General features: G+C 37.4%; 1 protein-coding gene across 7 annotated transcripts in view; it reads left to right on the plus strand.

The window, feature by feature from the left end:
* The window catches only part of ckn (CRK like proto-oncogene, adaptor protein), a 364,715-nt gene that overhangs the window by 335,500 nt on the left and 5,584 nt on the right, over window positions 1-23,631 (plus strand). For all 7 annotated transcript variants that reach the window (XM_074089457.1, XM_074089456.1, XM_074089453.1 and 4 more), the window contains 6 exons: window positions 18,255-18,452; window positions 19,475-19,671; window positions 20,463-20,642; window positions 21,272-21,484; window positions 21,998-22,105; window positions 22,936-23,079. In XM_074089457.1, the coding sequence (XP_073945558.1) occupies window positions 18,263-18,452; window positions 19,475-19,671; window positions 20,463-20,642; window positions 21,272-21,484; window positions 21,998-22,105; window positions 22,936-23,079 (1,032 nt within the window). In that variant the 5' untranslated portion in view covers window positions 18,255-18,262. The remainder of the gene's footprint in view (window positions 1-18,254; window positions 18,453-19,474; window positions 19,672-20,462; window positions 20,643-21,271; window positions 21,485-21,997; window positions 22,106-22,935; window positions 23,080-23,631) is intronic.

Below are 23,631 nucleotides of genomic sequence, written 5' to 3' on the forward strand. Positions count from 1 at the left end.
AGGATACATTATTATTATTATCGAAAGTGTTTGTAACGAAACTAATATTTCTGCTAAAATATATCCAAAATTTTATGAAAATACTATATATTTCATCTCCAGATTTAATCGTTTAAGATATTAAAAATTGTTTTATTTGTTTTCTATGTAGTTGAAAAAAGATTTGTTCAATCGAAAAAACCAAGAGAGTACCTAGCTAGCGAATAGCGAAGAAAGTGATTATAAAGTACGAACGAGTAAAAGCATATGGAAAAACAATCGTCAAAAAAACGCCACAGCTGTGATTTGTATCTGTCGTACCCTGTCATTTAGTAGATACTCTGTAACTAAAGATTTGCGGCACAGAATTATTCCATGTTAATGGTTAATACGGTATCCAAGGTCTAAAGTAAGGTCGTTAATAACCGACATGTCAGCCGGTCGATAACATTTGTTAACATTGCCGATAGCGGCACAATGCGAGTAAATGCGGGGGACTAAGACGACGCTTGCCGATTTGAGGCGTCTACTCGTATAGTTAGATTTTGAAAGAAAGAGAGAAAATACCTACATTTATGCACAACAACATAAGATACAACAATATTATTACAAATAGAGTCCAAGGATGAGGATACAGTGTGTCATTGCATTGCGGTTGCGAATTGGACACTGGCACAGCATAATGCTGAAGCGTTAATAGTAGATTATTGTCGTGGCCTGCTGGCCGAGTATGAGTATTAAATGGACGAGCTTGCGAGTCCGTTTAACTAATACGAAGCCACCAATTGCTATTCCAGCCGAGACTAATATAAAGCTTTTCTCAAAAATGGTGAATAATTCTGAAATAGAATAAACTTTTTCTCAAAATATATTATAAAATTTTATTTTATTCCAATATTTTTCTTATGCTTTCCCGCCTTCTTTCATTAAAAATAAACTGCAGGTGTATTTTTCCACCGAAAACACCACAAGCTATTTCAGACCCAATAGAAAAAGCCCGGAGTTCCAACAAAATATCTGATACCGGCCATTAGACTTGGCTGTATACGACTTGTGCCAACATTTCCATGGCCTTTTTAACTTTAAAAAAAAATGTGACTGATTGCAGGCACTCTAATTCATTATTGTCGAGCTAGCGCGCCTGCAATCTTTTTAACTTTTTAATTTTTCGCTGACCATAAACTATGCACTTCACCTTGTGATATGTAACGAATAATGTCAACTTTTACGGACATTTTTGAGAAAAATGTTAAAAGGTGCCTGCGCTGAATTTCAGCCAGCGCTTCTTCTTCATTTCTATTGATTAGATTGATTCGAAATTTGGTAGAAATGTTATTTGGATAACAATGCACGTACAATCAACGAAAATTACAATGAGCTTAGAAAAACTGTGATATTAATAAGTAAAAGTGAAATTCAGTGTTAGAAAGTGCTTAAATAAGTCTTTTGCAAGATTAACAGATGTTTTCGTATCATTAGATTACGGATTACCAACTGTAACCCAATCTTTAGGGAGTTCGGGGTGACATTGACTTAACCATAATACATAGTTGATTTTATTACGAATTTCCCCCGTTTTGTGCTTTACTTAATAGGATTAAGACATCTGGCGAATTAAAAGCATCTGTGCAGATTCGATGTCGTCTCGGTTAGAAGATCCATTTACTTACTTAGTGTTATAATGGGAAAGTAACAGTCTGTATGTCCTTTTCCTTTTCACGATGAAACCGTTGAAGCGTTAAAGATAGTCTATTCCTCGTACTTTAGTTGAAAATACCTACAAATCGCCTCATTTCAAATGTCGACTGAACAAGACCCATGAGATTCTTGTATGTATATACTTTAAAATTGCACCAGTCACCACTTAAACTTTTACAGCTGCAAAACAAGACAAGTTCTGTGTAGACCTTTTTAGACGACAAATATACCTGTCCCCATACCGAAGAACCATGACTTCGATCCCAGCTCCATTTTATTACTACTCTACGGGACATTAAATCGTCCCAGTGCATACTGTTTTCGTAATGCAAAATTGCATCTTGCAAGAGCTTTGTGGTTAGGATTCGAACGATCCGGTTATTCGATTGCCAGATAGCTTTTGACCTGCCGCGCCATCTAGGCAACAACAATAGCTTAGCCCCATGTTGTAGATTGTTCCATGTTTAAATTTGATTGAAATACTGGCAGGAGAGCTCTCGTTTCAAACATTTTTTTTAAAAAAGGTGTTTAATATCAAAATTCATATAAATTTTTAGCGAATTGTTAACATACTCGTACCTATGAATTAAAGTTACGCCCACTAGTATATAGTTTATTATTCTTTTTCTTCGTAAATATTCAATAAATTTTGGTAAAATTTTCAAATTCTTAACCAATTCCCTCTTACTCATATATCAAACTGGCGATTTGTTCACGCTTAATGTAAGACCTGTGAATAAATGGACTCACGTTAAGATATAATTGCACAAATAAACCTAGGTACTCAGGACCACACGTGGTCGTATCGGATTACTGTCCTGTCCATACAGCGCTTTATACCTATCGGAGATTAAAGGAGTAATTTATTCAGGATCGATATTTGCCATACCAGTATCGGATTACCTAGACTCAGTTTATGTTTAGAAAAGTTTAATGCAAACCGTAGCTTATATATAAATGCTAAAAGCACTGACCAGATACAGATAAACCGATTTAGTTTTTTGGAGACGAAATATTACTTCTTAAGTGATATAAGACGCTGTGAAGGGACTGCACTGCAGGATTATGTTTATATGATTTTTATGTCCTCAAACCCCTTCGGTGGTCATCATCATAGTACATTTGGGAAACTAAACGAACTTCGTTTTACTCTATCCCAGGGGACTTCCTTTTGATCTCTAATTCTGATTCAAAACGTTTAGAGCCTTTCTAGACTGAAGTTTGAAATTCGAAATTAGTACCTATACCACCATTTGATGCTCTGCTGTGACGTCACTTCAAAAACAGGTCTTAAAACTTTAGGTTCTCGCCTTCTCAAATCTGGTTCTGGGTGAGATGAGTCAATAAGGAAAGTACATGCTGCTTATTCGGAGAATTGTTTTTGCATTGGCCAGCAACATTTTTAGCAAAGTTAGTCATTGTTAGGTTAGTTACAGTTGAAAGCCTCTGGTGCATTGCATACTAAATAACCCTTAGGTAGGTACTTACAAGTATTCTGCACTGAACTATACGAACCGCCCGACCGATGTATGTGTAGACATATATCGGTCGACGTTTTTACCAAATTCCTAGGCTTTTAAGCAATGATTATATTTTGTTCTTTGCGAGACAAACATCTTTCCTTAAACTATTGGGATTAATCAATCATAAACTTCAACAGCATAAACTGACAAATTCTAGTAGATCGTTTTCACGCTATCCTCTATAAAATATCGTTGCGATAAATACAATAGCAACTCCAGCAGATCGTTAAGCATAATTATTTATAATACCTATCTAGCAAAGAACTTATAATATCAACGGTTGTGACAAATGTTAGTGTACTATCTGTACATGACACGATACCACGAAACCTTGTAAATTATAGATTAGACCATTATCCAGTGTCATAGGCTATCGCACGGCAACAGGCAGCTTTGTAGCTTCCAGCTTAAGCAAACTAGCGTTAAACAATGTGTTTGTTAGTTAGATCGTAAAGTGATACGATTTTAGCATTGACACCGTCCAGTCCAGGTGGTATACACAAGTGAAATTAAAAGTAGATGGTGTTAGTCTTACACTATGTTTGAGCTGATACGCTCACTTTCCCTACCTTGAATAGTATCGTAATATCAGCCGTCTAGGAACACAAACAAACTATTGTATGCTCAACTTTCAGCCTATTCATATTAACAATCAGCTAGTTATCATAACTACTCCGATTTCAAGTATAAATGTAAATAAATCTGAGAATGCCAGAAAATGAGGTTAGCAAAATACAAATTTGGAATGTCAACAAACAGATTGCAGAAATTCAATTTGATAAATACCAAAGGTTTAGGACTACTAAATCTATCTTATCTGTGGCCCAGCGTGCACCGGACAATGACACATTCATCTCAGATTAAAATCTACCATGGACAAATAGGTGTGTTTACTTTTGTAGCCGTTTACCGCCAGGCATCATAACGTTTAGCTTAAAATTTATCGAACATTGTTAACGGAGGGAATTGTGGCCGTATCGAAATGTATGGGAGGCGTGCAAACTTGCTAAATGTCAGGAACTTACGGTGTGATAAATCTCTGTCGGATTTTCATGGTAAGAAACTCTTATATACATCGCCTTTAGTTACGGTTAGTCTGGTAAAGTTGGAAAATTTAAAATTGGTTACTTGAAGCACTGGGATTTTACTTAATTTTATTGAAATTATCAGTTCTACTAAGCTTTTACTGAAAAAGTTAATTGCTTTGAACTTTATTTTCAAACACGCTTATTCTTAGTGTTATTTATTTGTAGACAACGATTCCGTTATAATAAAATAAATTACCTTTTAGCATGACGTCTAATGATAATTCCCGCTTTTCGGATTAAAATGGCGGTCGCACCAAACAGCGCATTTGTTTTTTTTTTTGTTATTTCGGACATTGACACCAATATGCAATGCCTCGCGGCACACGCTGCTTTCTCTGTATTACAAGTGTTTGGCGCCAAAATTCCTAACCTTTGAATCTAATTTCGTTTCACTTCTTGTTAGCTTTATTATTACCAGTTTAGAGATCGCTATCTTTAATTATCCGCTAATATAATATTACTTTCTTTTGGTAAACGCTGCAATTGCGTTAATTACTCTGCATGATGAGAAATCGGAACATGAACATGAACTTGGGAAAGTTTCATCAGAGGTTCACAATTACCTTAAGAGGAAAGAACTATTAAACCAGCAATGAAATTGCAGTCCCTTTAGTTTATGATTTTTAAAATGCACACTTGTAAAAAAAATCCTTGTGAATCGTATTTTTTTGTAAGTTAGGGTTACTATCCTATATTACACTCTGGAATTACGTTATCGATGATTAAACTGTAACTCTATGCCTCGTAAGAGGCGACGGAGGATATAGGTTAAGGTATACCGTAGGCGACAGGCTAGCAACCTGTCACTATTGTACCGTTTTTGTCAAACTTAAAACCTAAAAGTGGCTCCTAATCGGTAATGTTTCGTGTGCTCTGTCTACCCTATTTGGGAATACAGGCGTGATGTTTGTGTGTCTATGCCTCTTTCTGACTCAGTTTAGACAAAAGATAGGTAAAACGAAATATTTTACTATTTACTTGGCTAATATGACTTTCATTCACTTGTTGTAATGGGTTGTAATTTTGGAGTAATTCTTGAATTAATTTAACGTTAAAACGGTTAGATAGATAGTTGTTCAGTGTTGCCAACATAACATTTTTATAATATAGGTATATTTTTTTAAATTGCGTTCCACTGCATCAATCCAGCCAGTGGCTTTACTCTCCTGTAAACAAAACACGACCAATTTATTAAACTTTAACGCCTAATGCACGTTTTCTCCTTAACAAAATAACAGGAACACTTGCATACAGCTTCATTATACGCATACCGATGTTTATCTCCACTAGCACTTGAATATCAAGAGAAATGTTAATCTTTTGTGAGGTAAACTCGACATTCATCAAACGCTTGTTTGCATTTAAGCTTAAGATACCATGTTTTGTGTTTCAAGTATGCTTACTGAGAAAACAGGGATGCTGGCAGGGAGTAATACAGTTTATGTTATATAGAAAATAAGTACTTACCTACCGCGTCAAAAACCCGCCAAGTGCGAGTCAGATACGCACTTAATTTAATTTGTTTCGTACCAGTTGCATTCTACGAAAAAAACACACATTATCTCGTTAAGAACTTCCTGTAACTTTTAACTCCAACGCATTTTAGTGTCCTGTCCTGTACATCAGTTGGCAAAAACAAAACCCTATGCCGAAGTAGATACAAGACCGAAGACCCTTTTTCTCAGGAACGCGTGGAAATATCAAGCTGATAATAAAATCACTAGATCAGCCACTGTACGAATATGAGGTTCAAAATATTTTACTTTTGTGATTGAATTTTCCCTTCGATGTATTATTGTATTGCTTCCTACATATAATCAAAACAGAAGGAAGCTATTTCCTAACATCTGCTCGGATGTATATTAATGTCGCATCGCCCTTGAAACAAATGAATGTAACTACTTCAAATATTTTATCAACAATTGAAAGGTCATTCGACAAATATAGTTAAACCACGTGGGTAGGTAGTAAAGTGTCATATATATTTTTCGAATTTGTACGATTCTGTGGGTGTTCCTTTTTGTTCAAACAATTTTGAACCAACCGAAAGTATCCCACAAGGAGATAAATCTATAGGTCTTTACTCATTCTGTTCATAAACATTTCACAGCTTTGCGGCTACTTTATCGCAGCGCAATAAGCACAAAATAAGACTTTATCATCATCACAGCGTATATACGTCCTATCGCTGGACACAGGCCTCCTCTCAGAATGGAGGGTCATTTAAGTCTTATGTATTTGATTAATAATAGTGTTGTTTTTATTAATCGTGACATCCCTATGCCTACTGCAGCCATTACGATGAATGCGTCGTCTTGACCCACTGGCTAGTCACGATCTCGATCTGATCGGCGTCACGCATGTTCTTCGCTTATTATGTTATTCTTATTTATCATAATTCATTTTTTATTCATGTTCGTATTTTATCACATAGCTTCATACCTACAGTGTTTACGGGGTTACTTTTCTTTTGACTGCAAATGATACTTTAAATCAGAAAATATAAAGATTATAATCCATGCTAGCTTCTTCTTAAAAAGCTTCCCTATCATACTTAAGAGTAATAGTATGTCACAGGAAGATATTTTGTAAACGATAATCTACTGGTCATATCACCATTTAAATAGAGGTAATGAGTAATCAAACGTGGTGTACTATGGGACCTTAGGGCATCACGCAGCCACCAGCGACTTTAGAGCCCCGTTGGAACGTAACAGGAGTAAGTAATATTGACAAAAGAAATCCTTGTGCCCTTATCATAAAGACGGTATGGTACTACCAATAAGAAAATTGCGTTAAATCCTAATGGTTTAATTCTAAAGGTGCTTTTTTTCAGACACCGCTTACCTTCCTGGTCCTGGCATAGCTCAGCTGAATGCCCAGCTTTTGGCAAAAAATATAACTATTTATTATATAGAAGTGCTATTTTGCCACCTCAAAATTAAATAAAAATCTATCAGCTTAATCAATGTCTGGTCTACTTAAGCGTAACGAAATTTATTAACCGTAAAATGAGATAAAACAAATACATAAATTTTTGTACATGACATTAATGAGTATCATAAATATTTATCCGTAAGCACGGCACATAAAAATGTTAATTGTGAGTTATATACAACTCTAGCACAATCAGACCAAAAAACCGGTATTTTTACGATAGGCCACAAAGATATTAGGCTTTATTACCAACAAATTAATTAAAACTTGATATGGCCAATAAATTTGAATCAATCAGAACAAGCAAAAAAAGCTTAGACCAAAACATTTGCCGCCAGACAATAACAGCCAGCTTTCATTGTACTTACTTGAAAAAAAAAATATCTTGCTAGAGACAAAATATTCTACTATAAATGTCTGTCCCCGCGTATTTCGCGTCGTCATTTAATATTTCCTCCCACCAACACTAATGTTTTTTCTTTCCAGGTAAGTTGCACAATACAACATGATTGGCGGTCACAAGGATTTGGTAACGTTTAAGTAATACACAATTATCAGCTAATGTCTTGAATACTTTATGAGCATGGGGACTTTATTTATTTAAAATTTGTTAATTTTAATTCGTTCTTAAATTAAATGGATTTTCTTATGGTAAAGATGAAAAGATAAAATTATCAGAATAGTGTTTTGGTACAAGGAAAGATTATTATATAAGTAGACCTACTCTATTCTACCTGGGTAAATCTTCACTCAAAGACTCGCCAGTTTCAGGCTAAACCCGGAACAAAATGACCATTGTAACCTTAAAACACCTCAAACATCACGCGATGTGCGTAAAAAATTAAAAACGTAATTACAACAGCCCACCCGACCTCATTAAACGACCAAGTAATTAGCAATTTGGTAAATGGCCTTATTCATTATGTTCCCGCCAAATTAAATGAGTAACAAAACCGTGCTGCCATCTACCGGTAATTTGCAATGTTGTTAACAGTTGTACGTGCTGTGCTTTTATTAAGATAAGTAACTAACTTTTGCCCGCGGCTCCGCCCGCGTGGTATTCGGTTATCGCGCGCTGTTCCCTCAGGAACTGTGCATTTTTCCGGGATAAAAAGTAGCCTATGTCACTCTCGAGGCCATATTCTATGCCAAAAATCACGTCGATCCGTCGCTCCGTTACGGCGTGAAAAACAGACAAAGATACACACAAAGACACACACTCGCATTTATAATATTAGTATTAAAGTATTAAGTATACCGGAGCCTGTGGTATTAAAAAAAGTGTTTTGTTTAAGCTATAGTTTTGCATCCCGTGTTTTCTGCTTTTATGAAATACCTAGATACTGGCGCCAACTAAGCCCATACATCCCCTTCCAACATACCCTTGGTTGTGTTTAACGCTGTAAAAATTCCCTACACGCTACGCTTAAACCGCGCAGTATACCTATTATTTATGTGGGTTACGTTTACAAAACACATGAAACCAAACCTCCTCATTTCGTGACTCGTAATCCATTAAACACTCTTTCTAATTACAAACAAACTTCAGGATTATTGTCAAGAGTGACCTAAATGCTGGCTGAAATAACATAACACGTCATTAGCAGCCCAGCCCTAAAATAAATTAAAAAGAAAACATTGACTTTTTAATTTTTCCCGCTCATTAGTTAAGAGGGGTAAACAAAACCGACATTTTACCGATATAATTTAACGTTATTTACGCAACAGCAAAAAGTTGTTATCTCGCTTACGGTTAATTAATAACAAATTTTTACTTTTAGCTAAGCCAACTTTAAACTCGAGCGGTTTGCTAGCATGAAATTTGATAACTTTTGGATGAAATCAAGTGCAGTTTTGAGTAAGTTTCAAACTAAATACGTAAATTTATATTTCAGCCGCAGCATCGAGATCTCCAAATTTAATAACATTTACTTATTTAATTTCTCAGAAGCAATTAGAGATGAAACGAAGGACTTCGCTTCTTCGAAAATAATCTTGTTACAGGGCCGATAACAACTGTCATTTCTGAAGGAACGTTGGAATTTAGGTCTTATGAAGTTGGGTTAAGAGCACAGGTTTAGATTGGGACGGCAAATTGATTTATGTTTCATTAATGAAAGATTATACTTAACGATGTTAGGTGGGTGCTTTTGACTAGTAATGTTCCGATATTATTAGATCTTTGTAATTGTAACCTTTCTGCTGCTTTCTGATTCTGAGAACCGTTTCAATAAGTAAGAAAATAATAGGTAACCTTTCGTTAGGCAGACAATGGAAGGTCATATTTATACAACAAATCTCTGTTCTTGGTATATTTATTTACCCGTATTTATGATCCGCCACCGCAGCGCCGAATGTAATTGACAAACAATAACAAAATAATGATATTTACGAGTACCTACATAAACACATATTTCGTCTCCAATCTCCAATCTGAGATAAATAAGCCAAATGGTTGTGTATACTTTACAAAAACACTGCATAAAAATCTCTGTTCAGCAAATGCATCAAAATAAGCCGCGAGAGAGCCATCAAAAATTTTAGTAAAAGCGGTTATTCTCGAATCCTCTTATGGTCACTGGAGACAGGGAAAGTGGTTCTGAAGTCTTGTCCAGTCCAGCGGACGCAACTGTTCGTGCAAAATTTAATTTTGTTCACTTCCTTAGTTTAGGTCTCACGGTTATCGCGATGCCGAGATAGCGATATGCGTAACTTTCAAGGAAGGAAGGTGCCGATTTTTAATGCGGAATTTATTAAGCCAATGTTACTTGTTAGTTTTCGTGTGACAGGAAATCAACCAACCAATCTGTGAAATGAGAATGTTTGCTTTTATTCTTATTTAACTTTTACTTTCATTTCGTTGAAGCGTCTTACTTTTAGCAGCGTTATAAGGCTCTGTTGACCCCACATTTTCTTGCTACTGGAACGATTTTTTACTCGGATAGTGTAAACCGGACATAATTATTATCATCTATCATCTGTGGTATTACTAAATCGATCACAACAGAACACCTTTTATATACCCATACATACTTTCAATGTATTATTCATGCTACCGTTTGGCTCAGTGGTACCAACTGCTAATGAAACACCTCGGTGCTCTGTGAATGTGAGTTCGTATCTCTCTCGGCACTCTGTTACTTTTAGTATGTTTTCCCGCCTTGTAGTGGTGTCCGAACATTTATTTGTTTGAATGCTTTCAAGGTGGGATAGATCAATGGGTGGTAGCAACGAGTGGGTTGCCCAACGAGGCTACCTGCTTCTGTATGTAGCCCGAACAAATTTTTAAATTTGTTTTTTTTTTTGTAAACTCTTTTTCATAAATATAGCTATGAGATAAGAATCAAAATAAGTTCGTATATTTTTCATCTAATACTAATAAACTTTTGATTTGATAATTATTGACATTGAAAGTAAACTTTCCATATAGTTTTACTGCAATGTTGCCAAAATTAAATTAAAATTAAAAAAAAGTTATACCGACTATTTATTATGTAAGTAAATAACTGTAGTTAACAGTACCTAGCGTGGAATGAAAAATTTCGTTAAGCAACCCAAAGAGTGAAAGAAGCGTGTGTAGGTACTTAAGGTGTCTTCGGATAAAACACCTCGTAGTTAATGTACAAAAGCTTTGGAAAACTTATCATTAAAGACTACAATGTATGTAATAGGGTAGGCATGCCTTTCCGTCAGGTATAAAATTTAGGCAACTTGGTGAGAATTGAGTTGTCACGGCACCACGCTACTGGTATACATATAGGTACTGTACTTAGGTATCATAGGTAATTCTATTTCACCCTTTACATGGCTCCCGGTAAATACGTTAATAGAAACCCTTCTAACTGTAACAATAGGGGTTGCATTTTATTTTGCTTCATTGCCGCAGTCTCCCCCACGAGACGTGATTATTTGTATGTATTTATGGATGTATGTGCTTGTCTTATTGCGGAAGCCCAAGTTTAACGACTTGGACACATGATGAATTGAAAGGGATACCCACATAGTTTAAATTGACGACATGAGTAAAGACTGTGGAGACAAGTAGCCTTAGTAAATCTCGTAAAAATAAGGCATGAGAGCTCATGGATTCCTACCTCTAAATGTAAATATGTAGGCATCGGTAGTGGGTAGGTATCTTTTAATTTTTATTTTATTTTAGTAGACTTGTTAAAAACTCTTTCTGAGGAACGCGTGAAGGTATTAAGTTGAAATTAATATCACATACTTAAGTCTGCTACCACCTAAACCTCGACCAGTGACAAAATGAATCTTTTAAGATGTTTCCATACTAATTGCCGGGGAATGAAAACCTACAGGATACGTCCAGTTGTCTTAGAAACTTGAAATTCCGTATGAAGGTAGTTCTTATAGCACAATCAATGACATTGGCTTACATATTAGTTTTTTTTTCTTTTGGCCGTCTAACCGGACAGTAACTTTATTCCCACTCAAAATATTTACGTACACTGTAGGATGCATTACCGGCTTGCGCAAGCCAGTAATTGCTGGGAGCGATTAGCTGTGCCCCCAATGACCGGCTAATTGTTGCCAGTGATAGGGCGCCATTGTTTTCACTTATGGCTACTACGGACTAATGTGCCGAACGAACAACAAAAAAAAACAGACGCTGCCTGATTGTTCCATACTGCGAGTGAAGTTTTTACTTACATTGTGGCAGTGATTATCCTACTTAAAACCGTACTAATCTTTTCTAATTTTATAAATGCGAAACACTTAATGCGCTGAGCTGATTTTAATGAAATGGAGATAGATTGAGATAATATGCTCGGAAGAACATATTATAATTCCCCTGGGATAGCGATAAAGAAAGTCGCGGGGAAAAGCTATAAAATATGAAAGTTTGTCTATGCGTGCGTGCCTGCGTGCGTGTGTTTGTTACTCCTTTACGCTAGATTTTTTAAAGATTTGGTATAGAGATACCTGGAGTTCTGGAATAAAATAACACGTTAATACCTACCTTATATCCCGATATGCCCCCGGGATCGTAATAAACCCCAAAGTTTCAACCGCTCTAGGTTTAGAGACATGTATTGTATTTTTCGGGAATTCCTACGGGTTTTTTTCGAAATCCCGGAATTTCAACTGGTAATTTTAATGGATTACGCGCGAAACCGCGAATAAAGGGCTACTATAAATGAATAGTCCAAATAGAGAATTGATCTTGTAATATTGTTGTTCTTATACGTAATAAACGTTTCTAGATCTTCTCCTGAATTATATTAGGGGCATAGTATTCCCGTATGACTATTTATGTTATGAACTGCCAGCAGACTTTAGTAAGTACTAACTAAGAATGATGTAAGTATATATATGTAACTAGAAAAGACTGTGTTACTCTAATAGTATTTCTTCACAGTTGAAAGTTGCTTGAAGCAATTAAAACTCGTATGGCGGAATGTAGGTATGTTTGTAGTTAATTAAAATTAATTTACTTTTATACTCAAAGGGCGTCGTTAAAACACAAGTAGAATAAGCAGACTAATATTAAGTATGATTCCTACAAATGATACCACTTAATTATGAACATTTTTATGGCTTCTTAAGCAGCAGTTAAAACTATGAAATAATCAGAAACTAAACTAAGTGGAGTTGGTTGACTACATTTGTACCTACTAATTTCACTCCGTTTTGCTTTGAAAAAAAAAATATAACAAAAAATTTAACCGTATCTACACAAAACCATGAAAATAATTTCAAACTCAAATTCAAAGTCTTTATTGCGCTAAATCTTGTGATAAGATCTTAAAAAGTTTCTACTAGTCTGAAGTCGGTGCCTCATCACGAACTAGCAGAAGTGGACCTATAGTCGCCTACCTCGCCTACGCACTACATATTGGGCTTTAATCACTCCTGCTGCACAAACATAAAAAAAGAAAAAAAACAACCGAATAGATAATCTACTTTTTTTGAAGTCGGTTAAAAATTACTTTCTGTCAAGTGAATTGCGTGCGAATCGCATGCTGTTCTGTGTGTTTGAACAGTTTTTCCGAAAGTGCTACCTCCCTTTAAGAAAGACCTATAGTCGTAGATATATTTACCTACATATACTATCTAAGTATCTATATCTATATAGGACTCGTACAACATTTTCAAGGTTTTTTTTGTAGTCGATATTCATTGTTAAAAAAGGAAACTCAACGCTTTGCGCACTCGCGAGCCCTTTTGCGTCCCGTTTCGCACACAAACCGTTTCGCCATATTTTTTCGTTAAACAAAGAATCCCGTGTAATGGATAATTGTTTACACAGGCTAGGTCGCTAATTGCCCGTGTACTTAAGCTATTGCCTTTCAGACAAACAGTTATTCTTGGCGAGAACTGGAATATTTTGCTTTTTGGGACAATATTATGTTACGATTATGTTACGGTTTTTACAGGAACGAAGAATATAGGCAGCAAATCTCAAGCAGGCACCAGGCAAAGATCTCACTATTTTTGGGTTAATTATTTTAAGAGTAGGCGCATATCACTCCCTTATTCTTATTACCGCACCTTATTATTATTACTTACCTACTGCTTTTATATAATTTTAAGTAGAAAAATGAAACTAAACTTTGCTTCTAAATTGTTCGTAAACAAAACGAGCTCTCATTTTGCTTTTTTTTTCATTTTTGTTAGGTATAGGTACGCATCTTACGTTTGATATGAATTACTGTACCAATAGGTCAATGTGAATCACATTAACAGATAATTTAACATTCCTAAATCACAACAAGTTAACAAAACGATAGAGTCTGTCAGCATCCAGCTGTGTTCATTATTCCACATTATTACCTCTCGCAACAATCGTAATTCATAGTAAATAATATTAATACAATCGCTTGGGTGGCTTTGATTCACGAAACCCTTTACTAAAACCATTATTACGTCAATAAACAAGGCATAACTGTAAAGAGCCTTTGATATCCCGCTCACGTATATTGAGCTACATGATCGTTATAGTAACATAATAATCTCACATAATTTGAATACATGATCTTAAAATAAACACGCATTTGTTTATGGCTGGCGCCGCATATTTTAAAATGGCGGCAATGTTCGGCATCTCGGGTTTTAGCCCACGCGATCTCGATCTCGATACCCGCTTAATTGATTCAACTCGACGCCTCTAGATGGCGTTTATCCTTTCTAACATAATTTTCTATTATAACGACGTATCGAAATATAAACCTTGCTCGTCGACAGTAAGAGTTACATTTTGCATGCGTTTTAACCAAGATTATAGGAAAGACAAGTTTGTAATAGTATCCGTAATGGCGCTCTAATTGTCTTTAATTAGCAGATACTCACATATTTATTGCGATGCAGACACGCTACCGTTTTGCCGAGTCCTTATTGGTGTTATTATATTAAATGCAGCAACTCGTGTCAAGATCACGAGCGATCATTGCTCTAATGGAATCGGTTGCGGCCAGTCGGTAGGTATAGTAAGTTATCTAGTTTTTCGTGGAACACGCAAGCAAGTTAAATGTATATATTATTGTGTGCAATTTCTTTTGTCTTTAATGTCGGTATAACATCCCGTGCTTCACTAGACACTGCCGTTTCGGGTCCTTAGCTAACATAGTTTTAGCACTTGGCTATTTAGTCTAGCAACGCATCACTTCATTACTAAAGATGCTAAAAAAAGTTTTTAGCAAGCAACAAACTCTGTTAAAGTGTTAAGTAAATACATAACAGGTGTGAACTGAACTAAACGTTATACCAAACTAAAGGTGACATCATTCATTTGTCTATTTCCAAGAAAGAGTGTTGCTTACCTACATCGGTTTGGTATTTGGATTCGGATGCAATGTAATACTTATACTTGAGCTCATTCATACATTCGTCTTAAGGCACACTTTAACTATGGGGTAAAGTCCAAATTTTTAGAACGGTCCACATAAAAATGTTGTCCCATGTGTTTGTGACTGAATTATTACTTTACAAAACATTTAAATTCGTTGAAACTTACAGAAAATATGTAAGAACCTTGTGTTTTTTAACTTTTGATATACCACGATATATACAATAATATTTGTTCTTTGTTTTCATCAGCTCAATTTGCGAGTGTCATCGAATTTCGCAACTCAGCCGTAACCTTTAATGTCCATGTCAAAAGCATCCATCAGACGATATAATAATCCGCTCAAGTAATAAGGATCCTTAAAAGCAGGCGATAAAAGAAAGTAGGGTGCGCTTAAAAGATTATGAGCCCGAGGTGTGAACTTAACGTCCTGGGACACCTGCTCATACTTAATTTTTATAAGGTTTGATAGTAGTTAAACACCATCACGCATATTCACAAATATTGTGTCATTGTTAGCTTGAAGTAACATATTATTTTATTATTATTATATGTGGCCTACGGCTATGTCCCACTGCTGGGCAAAGGCCTCCCCTCTTGACCTCTACATCTCTCTATCCAGAGCTATACCTAATGTCCAGAAGCCTAACGTTTCTGACGCTCGCGATCGTAATCAAATGACGATTTTTGGATGCGAAATCTGTCTCGCCATCTCTGCCTCAACCTGCCTTGCCGTCGGTGTCAGTCATGCGGTACCTACCAATGAGGGCTATCGTTTTTTGTCTCTAGACAGACTAGATGGCGCACTGTTGCGTGAGGTTTTTAAGTATGGCTTTCAAAGTCTGTTATTACGGGCGTGAAAACAAAGTTTAAATTAAAATCATATTTAATACACCTTAAAACCGTACCATAAAAATATCGAGCATGCCACATTGTTGCATAGTCCCCGTTTTGTTCGGAAAAAAGGGAGGACAAAGTTTTCCGAAAGACAAAACTGTCTCAAAACACAGACATTCATTGCCCCGGAACGCATATTTGCCATAATTAATTTCAGATATTGCAAAATATTCACAAAATTATTCTAATTATAAATAAACCCGCGTAGCTAACCCAAAAACTATGAGATTTGACATTTCGGAGACCTCACGCTACACTAGCGTAGTGGCGCACGCGATAGTCAGTGTAGTAGGTATATAAAAAGAAAAAAAATCTATTTGATTTTATAAAAGCAAAATAAACCGTCCATAATGTGGATGTGTGAGAGTGACTCTTATATTACCTACTTGTACATCGGACATTGTTGCGTGGTTGCGTATAATTTTATTTTGTTATATCGTAATGGTCTCTTAAATATTCGGCAGGATTGAATCATGATCGCGTGCGTGTAATTGAATACATAAACTTTTTTACAAAGGAGAGCCGCGCTCATAAAATATCAACTGTAAATATTTTTACACTGGCAACTCATCTTCGGCGTGTAAACCATCTTAGGTACTCGTAAACAACCATCAAAACAAAACACAAAAAATACAATAATGATTAATATATAATAATGATTTTGTTTTTCAATTTTTCTCGTGGAAAATAAGCTGCTCTTGCCTGCCTACTGTATTAAAAACAAAAATCTGTGGTTTCTACTTTCTGTAACAAATAAAAAACCCTCATTCTCTTTTTAAAATAGCTCTGGCGATTCTATGTCGATTTTGGGTGGCTATTAGTTAGCTTTATCGATTCGGCACACGCAATTTGTCGGCGATCGATGGACGATGGGTCCGGGTGATCGGGTGCCGAACATGATGGATGATGATTTTAGTTCATTAGTACACGCACCCCGGCCGTATTATCGGGAACGCCCAAGTTTGTGTTCCCGACTAAGATTAAGATAACGAGGCGCGCTATCAGTGGCTTAAAATTTATTAGGCGTAATGGTACTAAAGCGTATTTTCGTAACTGCACGTGTTTTTAAAAAGTGGTAGAGCGTATGGGGTAAACGAAAAGACATAAGTAGGAATCGGTTGCAAGGATCCAATCTATATAAAAGACCCAACATTTTACCCAACTGCCTGCCAAACACCAGCTGATGTTCCTGCACTCCGACTTCTGACTGAATCTGTTCCTTGGTTTAAGGAAGAGAAAATTAAAATCCATGATTAGTTGTATCTGCATATTTGTTATATAAAATTTACAGCCTGTTAATTGTTACTCTAACAACAGAGTCTAATGTTTATAATTTTTTATTGATAAATAAATGTAGAGACTTAAAAAATAACGTATTATTTTAGTTTAAGCCAGTTTCTTAAATAAGTGGCGCGTATTTAAGCATTACGTTTAAAATTTGTTATGAACCTGATCAAAACTGACAAATCCAGAATTATGAAGCTGCCGTATTTTTTGTAGTGCCTATTCTAAATTAGTTAAGTAATCTACCCTGGAAACATCTCTTAGCATTAATAACTCCCGTTACGCATGCTCTGGTCACACTGAATTAAAATTTAATTTAATTACCGTTTTATTTTAGAACACGACCGCGACTTTATTTTTAAACCGGTTGCCTTTTGAAAACTTGTGAATATTTTTAACGACTCAATGTTATGAACGAAGGCGACATAAAAGAGGAGTTTATAAAAGCTTTTGGTATTTAAATATTCATTATTTCCCAATGTAGCATGCGAACTGAACTTGCATTAAAATAGTCGTAACTTACATTCTGTTATATTCAGGTTCTTACCTTACCTTCTTTAAATTAAAAATCAATCCGGATTATTTTATCAGAATGTTGGATAAATACCCTTTGTTAGAGTGTGTTATGGGTACTAAGCAACGGATACACATACTTAAATATATATGTAGATAGTAGATACATACAGTCATATCAAAGATATTAGTAATTACCTGATACATATTAAACACCCGAGACTCGATAACAAACTTTGGTATTTTTCATACAAATATCTGCCCCGATCGAAACGACGTAATGTATTTGGTCAATTATTAATTATTATTTTCAAATTTTATGTAATTCAACCCGTCGAGCGCCCTGTGCGCACACCTGTGCACAAACGGTGTTTTGACCACAGCGCCCTGTGCGTCTGAAGTAGGTCCCAAAAAAAATTGAGTCGAGAATATTCTTGAGCGCTATATGGCCCTATATATTTTTTAGAGCATGGCCCTCGACGGGTTAACACGTAACGCAAAATACATCTTTATCAATGCAATTTTTTTTAGTTGGCGGAATGTCGCGCGGCGGCGCCGGCGCAGGCAAGGCCGCGACGGCCAAGCGCGTGCCGCCGCCCGCCGTGCCGGGGGACGCGTTCGGCACGCCGCAGCACCGCCACTCCGGCTCCAGCTTCGGTTCCCAGGGCTACGCGTCTTGCGAGGAACAGCCGTACCCCCAGCCGCCGGATACACCATCACACACTAGAGGTAAGAACTGCTGCGATGGCCAAGCGCGTGCCGCCGCCCGCCTTACCGGGAGACGCGTTCGGCACGCCGCAGCACCGCCACTCCGGCTCCAGCTTCGGGTCCCAGGGCTACGCATCTTGCGAGGAACAGCCGTACCCCAGCCGGATACACCATCGCACACTAGAGCTAGTTGTCTTAGAAATTCTAACTAGTCCATCATTTAGGCCTATGGGTCTATTGCAAACGAATTAAGGTGTGCTTTTCTGTGCACAAAACGTCTTTCGTGGCTTTTCTGACAGCTATATCTTTGTTATTCATTAAAAGACAATTTTTCTCTGAGCTAGGTAACTTTAATTAGAAAAACTTTTATGAAAAAATGCTAAAAAATAAAAAAACGTAAAAATACAACCCTTGTTCAGTTCCTACGGCACTTTCTGCAATTAGAGACGAGAATAATTCCAAACCCCGCAGGGTTGACAGTCGGTAGAATCTCCAAAAAACTCCCGTAGTCTTCAAATTAGAAACAGTCGTAAAGCTTTAGAAATTCTGGTCGCAATTAATTCTTGAGTTCTCTTTTTGCTCACAAAAGCAGCTACCTTAGTGTGCAGTTACGTACAGTCACGAGCGTTAATTTGGGACCCTCTTATGATCGCATGTCATTTTGTATGACCATTCAAACGACTTTTTCACGAAATGGGTCCCAAATTAACGCTCGTGACCGTACGTCTACTTAGAAACTCGATAACAATTAAAAACACTAGGTTTATCAGTGACGTGAAACAAAGAAGAAAAACACGCATCCGAACTAGTTACTAAAAGTACTTAGTAAAATAAATTCCGAGGTACGAATCTGTCAAACTCCAAGAGATTACCCCTTTACAAGCCTCTTTCCAAACTCACTATTTAGAATTAAATAAATATAGTTTTAGTTATATAGTTTTTGCCGTAGAAACAAAAGTATAATCAAATCGTAGACAATAAAAAAATACTTTAAAAACGAAAGGAGCACACTCACATTTCTATTATTTTTGTTTTACTTCCAGACGACCACTCCGACTATGGCAGCACAGTATCAGGCGTGTCCGGAGTCAGTGGTGCCAGTGGGAGCCTTGGCAAGAGCCCGGCGGGCGGGGGCACGTTCACTTTCCCTCCGCCTTCGCAGCCGCTCACCCACAAAGCTGCGGTGTACTATCACCACCAGCTCGCGCTTAGCGATGACCAGGGGATCGACATGACGCAGGTGAGACATTCGGGGTGGGAATAGTACATTACTGTAGAGGCCGGGAAGTAGGGGGTTGCCGGCCAAGCAGATAGAGGCTGGCTAGGGATGCGAGGCCGGCAACCCCAGGTTCCGGCCGAGGCTTGTATAGTGCTTTTCTCAAAAATTACATGAAGTAAAAAAAAAAAAAACAAGAAAAGAAGCTGGCGGGACGCTAGTCTGGTCGCCATGTTGCGTGCGCGCGTGTCGCGCTGGCTGCTGGGCGGTGGTGCTGGGCGTGGGCCGCGTGCGTGTCGCAGAGCGCGCATTGAAACAAAAGACGGTCGCACTGCCGGCCAGCGCCCGGCAAGGTTGTATGAAATCTCTGCAGGCCGCTAGAGTGACCGCGCGCAGGCAGGCCAGCCGCAGCGCCTGCAGCGCGATACTTCTCAGCCTATTATTTGTAACATAACGTCAATATTTCATGTCATGTTTGAGAAAAAGTTATTATCTGTGAGGGGAGGGGGAGACTACAATAGAGATATCTCTCTCTCCAATCACATGTTATGCCTGGGGACCGAAGTCCGAAAGAAGAGCATCAGAAGTTGTGTATATGCGTCCCGAGTTGAGAAACTTCGATGGCGCGATGTAGGATTTGATGATTCTATAATTTGCTCACTAGTTGGCGGTAGGGTCGCTACACGTCCATTTTAAACTGCTATCAGTCCCGCGATGCTCAAATCTAGCTTAAGTGGTGTTTCTGAAAAAAAAAACTCTTATTCTGTACTTTTTGCATCAATCTTGTCATTTATTTTTTAATTGTCATATTTCAGAGTCCCGGCCGCGACAGCCCTGGCTCGTCGTCAGGTTCAGCTGGTTCGGGTTCACGGCACTCATCAGCCTCGCTGGACAGCGGGCGTGCGTCAGGCCGCATGCCACACCACCACCATGCCGCATGCCACTGCGGCGACACCGCGGACCGCGTGCGAGCTATGATCGCTCAGGGGCTACCGGTAAGTAGCAATCAAACAATGAACCAACAGCCGTAGTCCGTCCATTGCTGAACGTAGGCATTCCTTCACATGCCACAGCTTTGTATCCTTGGCTTGCCTCATCCGACTTGCCAAGTCTTTTTAAGGTCATCACACCAACGAGTGTTTATATCTTCTTTACTTAAATAAAGCTAAAGTGCCGTCACATAGCAGTTCCAAGGGCGAGTACTTTCTCAGAGGGTGATAGACAGACCAAACGGGACACAAGGTTTAATAATGAATCCGAAGACTGTATTGCAGTTTTCTGAATCAGTTCTAACAGCCCAGCCACGACCAAGGCATTACTGAATGAATAGTACAAGTCTCAAGTTTTGCATTTGTATAAAACTTTAACGTAAAACGCATCATTGGTTGAGATTGATAAACTCAGAAGTTGTAGCGTTACTAGTAAACCAGGGAGAGTGTAGTCTTCCGTGGCAGCTTTTCAGTTTGCCATGTAGTTGCTCAGATACCTCAACTATCTGGATCGAAACAACGATCCCCACCATTTCTCTTGCCTTCAGTTTATTAATACCTAATCGTAAGTATGTGAACTTTATAGCTGTTTTAACCAACTGTACCGATAACATGTCCATGCTTATATTTTTCAGGACCCTGACATAATCCACGCGTGGCTCGCTGACCTTCAAATGGAGGAATACGCGAGACTCTTCATCGAGGCTGGCTACGATCTGCCGACGGTCACTCGCATGACGCCCGAAGACCTGACTGCTGTGGGCATCAAGAAGCCGAATCATCGGAAACGGTTAAAGGCCGAGCTTGCTAACCTGAACGTCCCAGATAACCTACCTGATTACATACCGGTATGTACTCGCACTGTTATGCTATGCTTAGTTGAGATGTGCTCGGTTCTATTACTAACAAAATTTGCTCGATTCAAATCTATAACAGTCCCTCATTTTTTAAACCAGTGGGCAGCTGTAGCTGAACGAAAGTGTTGCACTTTAAGTAAATAACGCTATTACACATTGGCGTATCTAGGGATATTTTTCAGGGGAGGTGGGGGGGGCTGGCCTTGATTTTTGTGGTAGGATATCAGTATTATAGAATTTCGAATCGGTAATAGCCCAACATTCTGGGGTGGGCAGTATTTAGACCATACTGGGGTGAGCACGGCCCATCCGACCTCCCCTCTATATACGCCTATGCAGTTAAATCAACTTTGAAGTTAGACGGATAAAATGATCAGGCTAGTCCGTTGATCGAACAGAGAAGAAAATGACCAAAAGTGAATCAAAACATTCCATATTTCATCCAATTTTGCGCCAATCTAACTCGATCTTAAATTTCTTACTCAATCTAACTTCAAATTCCAGGGTTCCCTTGAAGAGTGGCTGCGGTTGCTGCGACTAGAGGAGTATGGACCAGCGCTGGTAGCGCAAGGGTATCGCACAGTGCACGATGTCACGCAACTCGCCTGGGAGGTAAGAATAAGAATATCTATACGTACCGTTAAATTATCAAGATTTTAACATTACAGAGATCCTTAAATAACATTGATATCTATGTACCTTACGGCAATGGACTGGCTGTTTGGAACAAAACGCGCGGCGCATCAATCAACAATATTATTTTGACACAACCCCTGTCACCAAACTATAGTGAAAGGTTCACAAATCCACAAGGTAAACAAATTTTGTGCGTCGTTTTGATGCAAGAAACATGCAGTCTATACATAGATGTCGATGTTAAATAAGCTATCCTGAACGAGCGTATTAGAAGACTGAAACAAAACCAAGTTTTTTTTTAAATAGATCACGATTGTAGTCTGAAATCGAAGGTTTAAGAATTACTTAAGTACTCAAATAAACAATAAACATTAATTACAAATAATAAACATACAAGTACACCATAAGGGTTTTTTTAAAGATATTAACTTTTTTTCGTTAAATAGTGTATGTTATTGTGAGAGATGTAACAGGAGAATATAATTATGAATGTGCTTGGTGAAAGACGTTTGAAAGTATTTCCAATCTGATCTAGCTGGTGTGCAATCATTGCGCTTGAAATTAAGCAGGAAATACTTAAAAATTACTCGTCAATGTCAATATGGAAGTTTCAATTCGTCTAATATTTGTAGTTTTTAAATATCAAAGCCGAAGTGAACTAACACCAAGGCAAAGTCGTGCGGTACCGCTCAACTGAATTGCTGTAGGTACCTGTTTATTTTGACTATTTAGGCAGATGTTGTACTTTTTACTTCTTCGCTTAAATAACATATCTTTAAATATATATTTTATTATTTTGTTTTCAGGATTTAGAAGACATGGGTATAGTCCGCCTGGGTCACCAAAAGAAAATAGTGCTGGCTATCAAAAGAGTGAAAGACATTAGAGCAGGAAAAAGAAGCATCAGCAACCAAGGGTCTCTGGACTTCACCAGATTACAGCCAGGCCAGGTCAGTACTATAGACAACTCATATTTTTTAATGTGTTTGTAGTGATGTTTTAGATCTAGACTCTAAATAGTTCCTTAACTTTTATGATAGCAGACGTTTTTTGGTAAATATTTAAATTTCAAAATAGATCTAGAGCATACGTCGGCTTTCATAAATCTTTTTACCAGTGATTATAGAGTTTCTAGACTTTCCTATTTCTACTAGCTCAAAAATATATTTAAAAAGCATCACTTCAAATCAATGATTTTTAATTTATGAATAATTTATTTTAATTCACATTGTCATATTTTCATTTCATCCATGATCATTATCATCATGAAATTGGCCGTTTTTTCAAGAATTTAACAGAATTTTGAAGATATACTTACTTAAATAATATTTTAATGCTTACTATTTCCAATAGTTTGATACTAACGACGCTTATTTTAACCAAAGCGTTTTATGTAGTTTCAGTTATTTATTAATCTTAACAAAATAATTCAACTTTATTTATTTTGAGCGAAACGAAGCTTTAGCTGTCTAGCTCAATGTATACTATATCTAGCACAAAAG

This window comes from Choristoneura fumiferana, chromosome 6, assembly GCF_025370935.1.
Source record: "Choristoneura fumiferana chromosome 6, NRCan_CFum_1, whole genome shotgun sequence".
Taxonomy (NCBI): domain Eukaryota; kingdom Metazoa; phylum Arthropoda; class Insecta; order Lepidoptera; family Tortricidae; genus Choristoneura; species Choristoneura fumiferana.